Source organism: Natrix helvetica, assembly GCF_964273705.1.
Source record: "Natrix helvetica genome assembly, chromosome: 11".
Lineage (NCBI taxonomy): Eukaryota > Metazoa > Chordata > Lepidosauria > Squamata > Natricidae > Natrix > Natrix helvetica.
The window spans coordinates 18,150,634-18,164,566 of NC_138562.1; the positions used below are offsets into that span (position 1 = coordinate 18,150,634).

General features: G+C 55.0%; 2 protein-coding genes across 6 annotated transcripts in view; one reads left to right on the forward strand and one right to left on the reverse strand.

The window, feature by feature from the left end:
- DGKK (diacylglycerol kinase kappa) overlaps positions 1 to 3,199 on the forward strand; it is a 26,765-nt gene extending 23,566 nt beyond the window's left edge. For all 5 annotated transcript variants that reach the window (XM_081964207.1, XM_081964208.1, XM_081964206.1 and 2 more), the window contains exons 28-30: positions 85 to 202; positions 758 to 888; positions 1,520 to 3,199. In XM_081964207.1, coding sequence (XP_081820333.1) covers positions 85 to 202; positions 758 to 888; positions 1,520 to 1,594 — 324 coding nt within the window. In that variant the 3' untranslated portion in view covers positions 1,595 to 3,199. The remainder of the gene's footprint in view (positions 1 to 84; positions 203 to 757; positions 889 to 1,519) is intronic.
- CCNB3 (cyclin B3) lies at positions 2,649 to 8,369 on the reverse strand. The gene is made up of 12 exons (XM_081964245.1): positions 8,181 to 8,369; positions 7,770 to 7,889; positions 7,475 to 7,558; positions 7,221 to 7,339; positions 6,748 to 6,865; positions 6,348 to 6,446; positions 6,077 to 6,169; positions 5,669 to 5,806; positions 5,101 to 5,256; positions 4,755 to 4,904; positions 4,248 to 4,378; positions 2,649 to 4,094 (listed from the first exon to the last, which is right to left on the reverse strand). Exons 1-12 carry the CDS (start codon positions 8,301 to 8,303, stop codon positions 4,025 to 4,027), a joined length of 1,401 nt encoding a protein of 466 aa, XP_081820371.1. The 5' UTR covers positions 8,304 to 8,369; the 3' UTR covers positions 2,649 to 4,024.
- Positions 8,370 to 13,933: the final 5,564 nt, after the last annotated feature.

The following is a 13,933-nucleotide window of genomic DNA, read 5'->3' on the forward strand; positions in this document are numbered from 1 at the left end:
CATGCCCCGGCAAAGCCCTGGCAAGGGAGGCAGCGAACAGGGGGGCTTTCCGGTTATGCTAGCAGCACTTTCTCCTCCTGGCAGGTGATGGTCCAGGAGGCTCCTGGGAGCAGCAACAAGGGCAGCCTGAAGCTAAGGATTAATCTTGCAAAGCCCAAGAAGGAGAAGCTCCAAAAGCAGAGATCTGGCGGGGTCACCCCAGGTAATCGGGCGACCCTCCCAGTCCCCAAAAGGGCAGGAGGGGCATCTCAGCATCTGGATAAAGGAGCCCCAGGGATGGGCCAGCTAGCCCCCCCCCCAACACAACAGTGCAGCATCCCCATTGCCGGTGGGGTGGATGGGAAGCAGTTGGTGGCCTGGATGCTGTTTCTCCAGGGCAAGGGAAAGCCCTTCTGGAGGGGGCACAGGTGCCCAAGATCAGAAGGGCTGGACTGCCTGCCCAGGGTAGGCGTAGATACTGCAGGTGTCTTTGACCTATGAACGAATCCCGGGGGCTGAGCCTGCACCACACACAGGTTCAAGGCAGCCTGGCTAGAGAGCTCAGCATGCTGGGTGAACGGAGGCCCACCTGGCTGTCCTTTTGTCACACTGCTCCCCCCACCCCCACCCAGCTTCCTGCTGTTTCTCCTTTCTACCTGAGCTTCCTTCCACCTATGTTGCTATCTGCCTGCCTCTGCCTTCACACACTCATACCTCCCTCCCTCCCTCCCCCTCTCCCTTCCCCAACCAACCATCCTGTACTTTTCCTTTTGGCCAGTGGACAGTTGGGGCCCAGAGGAGGTGGCCGCCTGGCTGGAGGCGCTGGATTTAGGGGAGTACAAAGAGCTTTTTATGCGCCACGACATCCAGGGCTCTGAGCTGATGCTGTTGGAGAGGAGAGACCTGAAGGTATCCTGTGCAGTCCTGCCTGCAAGGGGGGGGGGGGGAACAGGGAGAGGGAGGGCAGGAGGGAGAGCGGGTATCGCTGCTCAGTGGCGAAATTCAATTTTTTTTACTACTCGTTCTGTGGGCGTGGCTTGGTGCGTGTGGCAGGGGAAGGATACTGCAAAATCCCCATTCCCTCCTGATCAGCTGGCAGAAAATAGATGGAGGCGGGGCCAGCCAGAAGTGGGATTTGCCGGTTCTCCGAACTACTCAACATTTCCGCTACCGGAACCTGCTGAATTTCACCCCTGCTACTCCTTGGCGCACGGCCAAGCTCCCCACCCCCAATCCCGCTCGACCTCTCTCTGCCTGCCTCTCCACAAAGGCACAAAGAGGGGCTACAGTTCAGCCCCTTGGGTGGGAGAGGGGGCAGGCTTCTTATACCCCATTCCTATAATGGGAGGGGGGGATTTCTCTGGAGAGGGGCCCTGTGGAAGCATGAGGATGGCTGCAGAACAAACCGCTGCTTTGCGTGGAGCATCTGCTGGTGCGAAGGGAACATTGAAGTGCTGGGAGAAGGGACCACTGGGTGGAGAGGGGAGCACACTGCTCCCCTGAACAGTTCTCTTCTCTCTCTCCCCCCCCCCCTTTGCAGGAACTTGGGATATCAAAAGTGGGCCACGTCAAGAGGATCCTCCAGGGAATTAAGGAGCCAGCCGGGCAGCAGTAGGGGAGCGCCTCCGAGGGAGATGGTTTGGTGGCCGTCATCCATCTTTACTGTGTCCACTGGGGTAGCCAGGCCTGGCCCCGCAACGGCCGAGGTCTTCTTGGAAGGAGCCCTGGAGTTTACATTTCCACATTTGCCAAAGATGATGGCTCTTCCCGGCCTCCCTGTCTCCCGGCCCCTCCGTGGGGCAGCTGTTGTGGTCACCTTCCTGTGCTTGAATTGTGCTTCTTTCCACGCATGCCACCATTCCCGGGGCGGGGGGTGGGGGCCTCAGCGATTCTCTTGCATCCCCTCACACCAGTGGATGCACCACACTCGGTTTTGTGCCAGGCAGGGCTGGGGAGGCTAATGGCAATTGCCTGGGGTGCCTCTCACACCTTCTTCTTGAGGTGCCCCTTTTAGAGTTGGGCAAGGGAAGTCCTCTTTATTGGCAATGGTCAGCCAAGCGATTCCGCTGTTCCACGGGAGCAATGGCGCCCCTGAGCAAGAGCCCCCTCTGCCTTTGTTGCTGACCCCCTGCTCGGCTGGCCCTTTCCCCCACGCTCCTGCCATTGGCCCCACTGATCACTGCCCTCCATTCTTGCAGAGCCTTGGGCAGTTCTTTTGAATGACACTTTTTCTCACCGGTCCCTGGAGCTCCCTGGTGGCACCTAGGAGGCAGCTCAGCAGAGTGGGAATTCTAGATCCAGTTTCCTTTCGTGAGCTGGAGTCTAAACACTCTCAAGAGTAAGGCAGAAGGTTCCTTCTCGGACCCTACCCCTAAGGTTGCTGTGGAGAAGGGAAAGCAGGGAGCCATTGGAAGGCTGCATTCGGTGCCACCCCTCCCACCCACCCACCAGGCAGACTGGGCCCTGTGAGGCCAGCTGGCCTGCCCTTGCGCCCCTCTCCCCATCTCCTGCCCCTTTTCTGCATCTTTGCCCCCGTGATTCCAGTCTGCTGGAAAGTGTGATAAAGATGTACATACCTTGGAAAGAAGATACTTATTTAAAGAGTAATATATACCTTAATTTATTTCTCACCTGTATTGCGCAAATGCACTTTGGAATCTGGATGTAGAGCCTGGAGCCTTCTGGGAGCTCCTCGGCCACCACGGGCCGCTCTGGGGTGCCAGCTGAGTGCCCAAGGGCAGAGCCCAACCCCCCCCCCCCAATGGTGTTTGATCAGCTTCTTAGAGCTGCAGGGGAGGCCGCCTTGGCCCCACTGAAGGACCCCACTGGCACTAGGGGGCATGTAACTATCTTGGCTGAAACTGCAGCCAGCCCACCTTGGCCTTCCCAGCCAAGGGTTGGCACGGCCGTTGTTGGCCTGGGAGGGCAGCTGTAGGGGACAGATGATTTCTGCCACACCAAGTGGACGGGCAGACAGTGGGGCCAGGTCTTCTCCATGTTGTGTGTGTGTGCACAGCTGGGCGGGCAGCTGGTTGCCATTGTGTCTCCATGCGCAACAGAGATTTTACTGTTTTTTAAGTAAAAAGTAAGATTTTAAGTGCAAAGAGTCGTTGGCATCTCCCTTTCGGCTGCAAAGGAGCCAACCAGCTCGGTTCTTGGTGTGGGGCAGCCGGTCCCTTTGGCTGACAGGCACGGTGAGGAGGAACGTCCAAGGAAGGCAGCAGGGTTGGGATCCTGTGTCCCTTGGACGTTACTCACCGCAGCCTAGCCAAAGAGGGAGGGGGCACTTTCAGACGTCCGTTTATCTGCCCTCTGCATTTCGGCTGCTCTTTTCTAAAGCCTGATGGTGGGGAGAGAGAGATGGGAGCCACTTCCAGTACATAAGACGGAAGTGGGAAAAATGAGTGTGAAATACTGTTCTTAAAAACTGGGGGGGAAAGACCCTGGACTGTGGTTCCAGATTTCAGACATCACAGCTGCAAAATAAATCTCAACATGGATTTGATCTTGTGATAAAGTTCTGTCTTCTCTTCTACGTTCCCTGGGTGTGCTTGCTTGCGTGTGTCAGTGGTGGATTCTGGGCAGTACGGTCGTACCAGGAGTAGCAGCCACCGTACTGGTACAGTGGCTCGTTTGGCCCACCAAACGTTTTGCACACACAGGCCATTTCCCCCACCCCACCCCGGGCAGTTGCTTTGCGGCTGGAGTTCCCCCCCACCCTCAGGGCGAGATCCTCCAGCTGAGCCAGGCCAGTGACCTGCAGGCCTGGCCCAGCAAAGGTGGGCGGGGCGGGTGGGTGGGGCTCTTGAGGTGCATATGGAAGGCAGATGTTTGCGCTCATTCTTTTATTGAAAGCTTGTTATTTTTTCCCACAATCCCCCCTCCCCCAAACAAAAAACAGTTTTCATTTTTTCCCCCCCTTTCATCATTAAAAAAACAATTATTTACAGGCTTCATAGACTGAACATCTATTTACAGCGTAGGTTGGCTCCAGTTTCCGGGCAGGGCAAGCCCCTGGGCCTAGGCTGACCCGCAGCCACGGAGGCTAGCTCTGCAGAACATTCTCCAGCTCCTGCATGCTCACCGGCTCCGTCTTGGCCACCTCAAAGAAGACCCTGCAAGACGAGGCCAGAGGGGAGTCAGCGGACATGGGCAGGCGGACTCCCCCCAAATCCAGCCCTTCTGCACCGGGGGCAGTGGGGGGGACAGGATCTCTCCGCTCCCGCCCCAGAGGAGAGAGGACCCACTGGGCCAGAGGAAGCACTCACCGGTGGGAGTATTTATTGCGCACGGCCTTCAGCCGCTCGTCCTGGCCGCAGGTCAGCAGGAAGTTGAGCCTCCTGACCAGAGGGAGAAGGTCTGGCACTTGGTAGCCACTGTAGTACTGCAGTGTTGGGTTCTGCCAAGACATAAGGGAAGAGTTGCACTGGGGGGGGGGATGTTGGCAGTGGTTGCACTTGCTCGATGTGTAGCCTGTGCAAAAGGGCTGCTTCACACACAGGTGTGGAACTGACAGGTGACCTTGGCAGCGAGCAGGAGGGAAAACCGGCCCCAGACACTGCTCCCCTTTCTCACCTGCCCAGTTGTGGCCCTGATCCTGGTTTCTTTCTGCTTCCTGCCCCCAGGAACCCCCTGCCCATCTCTGCCAGCACAAAGGGAAAAGCGGCTCCCTTCCCTTCGGCTGGGCATGGTTTCCTTCTCCCTGCACACGTTTTCCCTTTGATGACATGATGCCCACGGCTCCCAGCAGGAGGGAGGAAGGGGGGGATCCTCACCCATCCACCGAGGTTCTTCATCTTGAGCGCCAACAGGAGGCAGCTGGCAGCCAGGCGAGAAGCCCCCTCCTGCACAAAGGCGTAGTCCTGCAGGGTCAGCTCGCAGATGAAACGGGCTAGGGTCAGCGTCTCCATTGTAGCCCTGGCACACTGGGAGGAACAGCCACGTGTGAAGGGCATGGACACACAAACCCCCTCGCCAAGAAGCACCCGCTACCCCTCTGCCCCATTTCTCTCTGACCAGCAGGGATGGGGCTCTTAGCAAAGGACAGCTTCTGACGCTCACAAGCAGATCTCTCACCCGCTTTGCCCCCCCCCCCCCGCCCATCATCCCCCACTCACTGACCTTGGCAAACCGCCGGAGGAAGCGGTAGGCGATGGGGATATTGATGTCGAAGTGGAGGGTCTGCAGGATGCCCCTCTCCATGGCTAGCAGCTCCTCCCGCTGGTAAGCATCGTCGCAGATGTACAGGAAGTCATCCAAGCAGGGCGGACAGCGTTCCTGCGGAGAGAAAGCATAGCTGGCTGGGGAATTCTGGGAGTTGAAGTCCACAGGTCTTAAAGTTGCCAAGGTTGAGAAACACTGCTCTAAGTGGTGCTTCCAAAAGCTCTTGTGGTTAGGACCCACCGAATGTCCAGAAAGCATGAAGAGAACCCCATTAAACCTGCCCCCCCCCCACCTTCTCTATCTGCACCTTCTGAGAATTCCCTCCCCCATTTTCAGAGCCACTGAAAAGAGACTCTTGCAGCAAACAACGGAAGGCCCAAAGTAAAATCTCCAGGATGTGGTAGAGCAGAAGCGCGTGCCCAAAGGTTTTTTTGGGGGGGAGTATGGGGTGATTGGAGCCGACTCCCCAAGCAAACCCTCCCAAGATCCCCAATGCCTCTCCTGACCCACTGCTCCAGGGGCTCACCTCAAACTTGGAGGCAATGAGGATGGCGGTGGAACCGATCAGCTGCAGCTTGTCCCTCATGGCCGTCATCTGGACCAGGTAGTGGTCCATCAGTTTGACCGCCAAGTAGAGGGTCTCGTGGGTGAGCTCAAAGTTCTCCTGCCAGGGGCAAAGCGGGGCTGACAGGGGAAGCGACTTGGACGGCCAAACGTCTCCTCCCTCCCAGGACCCCCTTTCAGGGCAACGCAGGAGACCTTCAATCTCCGCGGAAGCAGCTCAGGAAGGCTGGAAGGGTCTCGCGTCAAGAGGGAGGCGGCTGTGCACTCGGCACCCCTCCCACTAGGCACCACCACACAACGGCCTCGTGCAAGGCTCCCTTTGCCCACAGCCACCCAGGCCCTTCTCCTGCAGGCCCTGACCCACTCTCACCTGCACCTCCACCATCCAATCCACCAGGATGGCCCGCATGTCCATGGTGATGTCCGGCTGACTCTTCATGTAGTCCGGGAGCAGGAAGCTCTTCTGAAAAAGGACGGTGTTGCTGAGGGAGGGGAAGGGAAACCCCCAGGAAGCAGCACCAGAAGCCCCTCCGCTCGAACTGGCCGCAGTGGGCTTCCCCGTCAGCACCCCCTGCTCCGCCCTCTTCTCCAGCCAGGCCCAGCAGAGGAAGGGCAGCCCTCCCCTGGCCACCGGCAAGCACCTCTCGCTCCTGCATGTACTCGAAGATGTCCTTGGCATACTCGGCATTGGCATAGGGGTCGTCCAGCTGCCCCTTGTCAATGTCCTCAGCTGGAGCCACCTGGACAAGAGAGACGTCTTTAAACGTTGCCCTGCCTGGGGTGGGGGGCAGGAGCCGCCTTGGCCCTACAATGGAGGGGAGCCCTTGGTGTGCAGCCCCTAATACCTTGCCCTCCACAAGCCCCTCTCCCCCATTTGCAGGGTCAGCCACAAAGCAAAGAGCGACTCTCGGGCTGCCAACGTAGTCCCCAGGCCACCCAGGGATGACAGCCCAAGGTACCAAGACTACCTGCCCGCAGGGGAGCCCTGTGCCCTAGAGGCAGGCCCTGCCAGAGGGACCCACGAATGCACTGCTTCCCTACCAGCTCTGCTGGTGCTACCACCACTACCAGTGGGTCGACCTGTTCCTCTCTGAGGCCACTGTTGACCGTATGGCTCAGCTTAGCCGGACTGTCCTCGGAGGGTGCTTTCTCCAGGGACCTGGAAGAGGCGGCTGGGGTTAGAAATTGAGGCAGGCTGGAGGCAACGTCCAGACTGGCAAGAACTGGAGAATCCCCAGCCTTCCCACGTTGTTAGCCTTCAATTGACAACACACCGGAGACTTGCTGGCACAGCCAATTGAGCTCTGCCAAAGTGCCAGGGGAGAGCTTTGGGGTTGCGTCCAGGCTGGCGAGAACAGAATGGCAGCTGTGCCAGCATGGCTTTGGTTTAAGGAGGGCACTGAAGTTGCCATCCTTTTACAAATGCACCTTGAAGCCATCAGAGATCGGAGGCTGCCAAGGGGAACATTGGCCCACCCCCGGAAAGTCAGATGGGCAGAAGGGGCAGCCCTCACTTCTTCAGGTTGGTCTCATTGTTCTTGGCCACGTTCAGTGCGGTGGATCCCTTGGAGGCCTTTTTGGGGATCGTCTTCTCCGGCTCCTTCTTCCCTACAAAGCCCTGGGCCTTGTGAGCCTGTAAAGGGGAGACCCAGACGAGAGGCTCAGCACCACCCCAGACCCAGCGGGTGCTTGCTTGGAGGTTCCCGTCCCAGAGCTGCTGAGCCATCAAAGGCAACACGGATAATGCACAAGGACCCATGCTTCTTACGTTGGTGATATCGCCAAAGGCCGATCGCTTCCTGGGTGCCCCCTGGGGTGACGAGGGGGATCTCTTGGCCTGAGAAATCTCCTCCTAGAATCAAAGCAGAACCGGGAGGCCATTCAGTGCTGTGCCTGGCTCTCCTGGGGGCAGACTCGGGCATTTGGCAAGCGCCCAGCCCTCTTCAGAGAAAAACACCACCTGAGGCCAAAGGCAGGTTTCCTCTCCACGGAAAGCCCCAAGTTTCTTTTGCAGGGGTGGGATTTGACCCAACACGCCCACGCAGGGGTGGCCTCTGGCTCACCTTGTCCGCTTGCACATTTTCCACCCCTGCTCCTCGGCCGGATCGGGCCTGCTTGCCAGCCAAGCCCTTGGAGCTGCGCGCAGGGGGCATCCTTCCAGCGGAGGGCCTCCCGTCGCAGGGCTGCAGAAGGGGAGAGAAACGGGCTGGGACGGGAAGCGCTGCAGCTCTGACCAGGAATTTCGCCCTCCCTTCTCCCACACGGCCGACTTCAGCGGGAGCTGGAAGCCCCGCGGAAGGGGCAGGCGACGGTCCGGGCGCCTCCTCTCGGCGGGTTCAGGGAGGACCTCCGGGGCCCGGCCTGAGCACCCGAGGCCCAGCCGCGTGGCGGGGGCTCAGGGAGGCGAAGGTGAAGGGCTCGCGCCGGTGAAGGCGACCCCCTACCCTACCCCCGATCTCCCCAGCAAAACTCACCGGGAGCTGAAGCCGCTGCGGAAACTCGCCTCCGCCGCCTCTTCCTCCTCTTCCTCTTTCCTCCTCTTCGCTGCACAAAACGCGGATTTGAAAATTGCTACATTTGTAAAGAGCGGACATCATTGGCCCCGCGGCAGCCAATCCCGGAGCCGGGGAGAATGCAGTTGCTAAGGGAGGGGCCTAAGGGTTTTCTTTAAAAACGGAGCTTAGCAGCCAATGGGAAAGGGGGAGCGGTCTAGCTCTTCCCCTAAAGGGGCGGGGTCTCAAGGTACGGGGTTAATGCAGGGGTGTCCAAACTTGGGAACTTTAAGACTTGTGGACTTCAACTCCCAGAATTCCCCAGCCAGTCTTAAAGTTCCCAAGATTGGGGTAGTGGGATTGGCCGAGAGGCGCGGAAGGGTCTTAAAGGGCCAGGAGCCCCGAAAGTCACAGCGCGGAGCTCGGGGGGTCTCGGAGCCGGCACCGGTCAGCAGAGGACGGCCCGGTCCGGCTGCGGGGACGGGGGTGGGGGTGGGACCGGCGTCGTCCAGCAGTGGCTCTCTTCCTTCCAGAGCCGGCCTCTGCGCTCCGCCCGTTGGAGCCGCGGCTGCCCCGGGAAAGTCGCCGACGCCCCGCGTCCCCCGCAGGAGTCGCGCGCGGGAGCCCACTGGGAGGAGGAGGAGGAGGAGGAGAGCGGTTCGCCCTGGCGGCAGCCTCCGCGCGGGGCGGCGCTGTTGAGCGCTGGCTTTCCGCCTTGCTTGGCGGTCCGAAGGGCCAGGCGGGGAACTCTGCCGATCTCGCCTTTTCTTTTCTTTCAAAATATATTTTTTTTAATTTTCAAACATACAAAATACACAAAAACAAAACTTAGACACAGGCTACATTCACACAATGCATCGGAACTTAATGTTCCTTCTTATAGCAGTTTCAAATCGGTCCAATTCTCCTTATGTCATTTCCCCTTCTAATATGCTTCCTTTTAAGTTTCACCCTTTTTAACCCTCTTATTTTACTTCTCTATCTGATATATTGGGTGATTACCTCTAATAAGTTTAAACTCTCTTGAGTGCATATATACATGGTAACCCTCCTTAACTTCTACTTTTGGGGGGATTTATTGGCTTCTTTCACTGACCCTTGTTTCTTTCCTCCATTCACCGATGCCATTTCCCCCATATCTGATAATATCCTGTCTCTTCTTTTCGATCTTGTCTTTTCAAAACACAACAATATCGCTGTTGTTTTCGGTCTTTAACCAGCCTCCCTGATTAGGAGACAAAAATACTCTTAAGGTTTCAAAACATGTTGAAAGTTCCTGGGAGCCCGTCTCTTCAGCAACATTTACAGGACTATTCCAAAACAGCATCTCCACCCTCCTCACATTCCTCTCGGCTGCAAAACAGATTGTATTTTCGTTTCTGGAGAAGGAAAAGGATCCTTCTCCGAAGCCCTGGAGCCAGACTTTCTTCCCCGGGAGATGATAAAACGTCCTGGGTCAGGTCAGGATGACATCGGATTGGTTCGGAGCAAGCCACAAGCGAAGCCTCGAAGGGCCTTTACTGGGGGTCCTATAAAAGTCAAGGCCTGAGCAGCCTGGGGCAGAGAGAGTAAGGAAAGGGTCACTGGGGGAGCAGTGCCAGGCAAATTGCACTTAGGAGGGAGAGGAAGTTTTATCATCTTTCCTATCGCCCTTGTCCAGCCAGGATGCAGACAGGGTGGATCTGTGTGGTTTTTTTAAAAAAAAAATTATTTATTATTTTTAAGCATATAAGACAACATAAAAAATTCCCATCCATTACATACAGCATTTCGTTTGGTTACAAGCTTTTGTGCATCCATATTTTCAATTACGTATACAGTCACAAATTTTCCATCTAATATAACTAGGTACCTCACTTTCATTGTACATCATATCTTCAATTACAGTTAATATTTCTTTCTTTTCAGCGAACCTAATTCCCTTGCATTCTTGGTTGTCTATTTAATAACAATATGCCTTTATGTAATCACTTATCTCATTCTGATTATTTTTACAGTGTGAAAGAATTTTCCAACTGTTTATGTTTATACATCACTACTTTAGATTATGCATAATCCCGCCAATCATCCATCAAGTATGCCTAGGTTCATTGTTGTCCTTGTACATCATACATTCAAACAAAAATGTTATTCCTTCATTTTTAAACAAAGTATTCTAAATACTCACTTCATAGATATACCAATCTTTAATAGCAGCTAGAATCGTATTTGCAAAAAATTGCAAAAATGAAACAAGTCCAAAACAGGAAGAAGTTATTAGAAAGATAATGGAGTGTGCTGAAATGAGTAAATTGACATTTGAAATCAGAGAACAAGAAGATGAGCAATTTTATAAGACAATGGGATTTAGTTGCTATGGAAGTGATTTTGAATGTGGCCCTCAGTGTGTGTGTGTGTGAGAGACAGACAGACAGTCAGACTGACTCAGCTGGCATCCCACAAAGTGCTTAGAAAGCTCTTTCCCAGTTTTGCTAAGCTACCATTTCAACCATCTTGCGGAGTGGTTCAGATGCAGGAGGGCAGCTGGCCAAGTCCTGCATGGTCGTCTTCAGAGCAGACCTGAGCAGTTGCCCCTACTCTGTCCTCCCACACAGAATGTGGGAGGGGGGGGCTTCTCTCAAAGCTGCCTTGGAGGGGAGAGGAGGAGCCTCTCTGAAGATGAAAAGGGATGGAGGCTGAACAGCTTTCCTCCCCAGACCAGTTTAGGAGTCAAAGGGATGGTGCCTAGTCTTTCAAATAAATGGGGGCTGGAGAAAGGAATCGCAAACCCTTCAGCCAGTAAGGCTGACTGGAGAAAAAAGCCCAGGGCAATGGCCCAGCTGCATGTTGCAATAAGGAACAGCTGGAAAGTTGGTGTGTGCAGAGCAGGAGGAAGAGAAAACGAAACAATAGACCCACAAGGAGCCCCTGTGTTCTAATGGCTACGCCTACAACCCCAGGTGGCCCCCAAGGCAGCTGCTTGGGTCCTTTTTGCCTCGGCACTGAGTGCCATCTCTTTAACCAGAGGAAGGGGCAATGGGTCAGCACTTCTAGAAATGTCCCAGTGTCTGGGCTGGAATAGCTTAATGCAAAGGCAGCTGGCTTGATTTTGCTTCCCACAGAAGATAAGGGGGGCCCCAATGTAGCCTTCTTTGTCTTCTGCAGAGGGACCCCACTTGATCCAGACATGAGGGGAGGCTCCCATTGCCAGGCCTTGGAGTCTGCCCTTCTTTTTCGTGTACCTTGCTGAACTGGGGCTGGAGCAGGGGTCTCCTTCTTCCAGCCTCCCAGGCAACCAGGGAAGGCTCTGCTCTCTCTTCCTGGCTGGGCTTCGGCACTGGTGATTGGAAGCAGAACCCCTCCTGAAGGGAGCGAAGTGGCCGAACATCTGGATCAAATAATGGCCTCCTTGCATTCCAGACTGCCTTACGCAAGCATTTTTCTTGTTAGTGGAGAGATGGCCAGGCCAGAAAGGCTAGCCGGCAGCCGCATCCTGGGGGTGGGGGTGGGCTTTCTTCCTCCACAGCTCCCAGCCAGGCATCACCTAGGGCCCTGCTCCCTCTTGCCAAGGCCTCCCTGAGCGGATGGGAAGCCCCTGCCAGAGGTTTGTCAAGTCAGACTTAAAGTCACTTTCCTCACAAGTGGCGTGGTTTTGCTCCTCCGGATGGCAGGGAAGGGCTGAGAGAGCAGCTTTCTTGCCCTGGTGAAGTGCTGCCTCTGCAATCAGGATGATGGGGCTGCCCTGCATTGCTTCTGCCTCGGCCTGCCTGTTTCACCCTCGTGGGCCAAGAGCAAAATGTCTCCTGGGCTCTCTATTGCCTCCCCTCGCCTGCCGCTTGCACACAGCCCTGGAGATGAAGCCCTCGGGGCTCCGGGTGCTTTGAAACCACAGGAGACACATGGAATCTATGTTCAAGCGAGTGGTGGAAGCCAAGGCCATGTTCTGGCCCTGCCTGCGCAGGTTCAAGGCTACTGGGAGGACGGATAGTTTAGCCCAGGCGCCAAGAATAGCCCTGCGGTTCTGTTCACATGTGCCCACAGCCCTTGCTGCCAATCACATTGGATTCTTGACAGCCTCCCCTCCCTTCCCCTCCCACACACAAATTCGCTGCCCTTCAGGAGGACCGATGGAATGGAATGGCGTTTGTGGTTTTTCCCAAGAAGAAAATATTTATTGAAAACCTTTCCTCTACAGTTTTGCCTCTACAGACGCTGCAGTTCTTCCCAGAAAGCCCTGAGCAGGCGGCTTACCGGCCTTGTGTGTGGGAAGCCCCACTTCGGCCCCAGGGCAGAATCCCAGGAGGAGCTGCAAGTCCAGGCAGGTGGAGCAGGGAATTCCAGCCTCCCCCCACCCCTTGAGCCAAAGGAAGCTCTGCAGAAGGGAGCCTCACCCAGCCAGCCCTATTAGATGTGTGGGTGGCTGGTGGGGAAGGGGGGATGTGTTTTTTTTAATGACGACTTTATCCAGGACCTGATACTTTTGGATCGGTTCTACTGACATGACGGGAAATTATATTTTTTGCAATCCCTCCCCCCTTCCCCAAACGTTCTGTGCCAAAGGCAGACTTTATATTGGGAAGGAGCCCTACTCCAGAGGTTGGGCTTTCAGCTGCCCCCCCACCCAAGTCAGACTTTGCTGGGATCAGCAGAATTGCTCTGGTTTCACTGCATAGCCCGAGGGAGGGGACAGGAGCCCCCCACCCCACCCTGAGGCTCGTAACCCAGGAGGGAGAAACAACCACCCAGGAGAAGAAACGTTCCTTTTCCCTTTCCATGGTTTTCCCACGGGCTTCATTGTTGACATCCACTGGTTGTGACTATTTGAAGACCTAAACACGTTTGCAAATACCCCGTTTCCCTGAAAATAAGACCGTCCCAATAGGGCTTTTGAGTGCATGCGCTAAAATAAGCCCTCCCTGAAAATATTGCAACTCAGCAGCAGCCCTGAGGTGACCCCGCTGGCCGGCTTCTGCACTTCAAAAACAATAAGACCTCCCCTCAAATAAGGCCAAGCGCTTATTGTAAAAAGAACAGCATTAATACCAGAATGACCACAAAGGGGGGGGGGAATGTCTCTGAGGAAAATATGAGCAGGGGCAATGACGCTGATTTGAAGGCCCAGATTGCTGCTTGGGCTGCTGAAGGAAGAAAAGACCAAGTTAATGGTCTAGTCTAGTCTTTATTGTCCTTGTACAAAATAAATACAAAATAAATACAACGAAGTTGGTTCGAAAGTGTAGCCCAACTTTGGAATATTACCAGGCCCATCCCGAAAAAACAAATGGCTTTGATGTTTCTTGATGCGCAGAAGGCTTTTGCTAATGTGAATTGGCAATTTATGTTCTTACAATTGGAAGAGATGAATTTTGGTAAGAAATTTATTCAAGCTATACAAGTGGTATATCATCAACAAGCAGCAACGATAATGGCAAATGGAGAACTGACAGATTCTATTGAAATAAAGAGAGGTACGAGGCAAGGTTGCCCACTCTTTCATTGTTGATGTACATGGAAAATTTGTGACTGTGTACCTCAGGGGTGTCCAAACTTGGGAACTTTAAGACGTGTGGACTTCAACTCCCAGAATTCCCCAGCCAGCATGGCTGGCTAGGGAATTCTGGGAGTTGAAGTCCACAAGTCTTAAAAGTTCCCAAAATTGGACACCCCTGGTGTACCTAATTGAAAATATGGATGCACAAAAGCTTGCAACCAAACGACCTGCTGTATGCAATGGATGAGCATTTTTTATGTTGTCT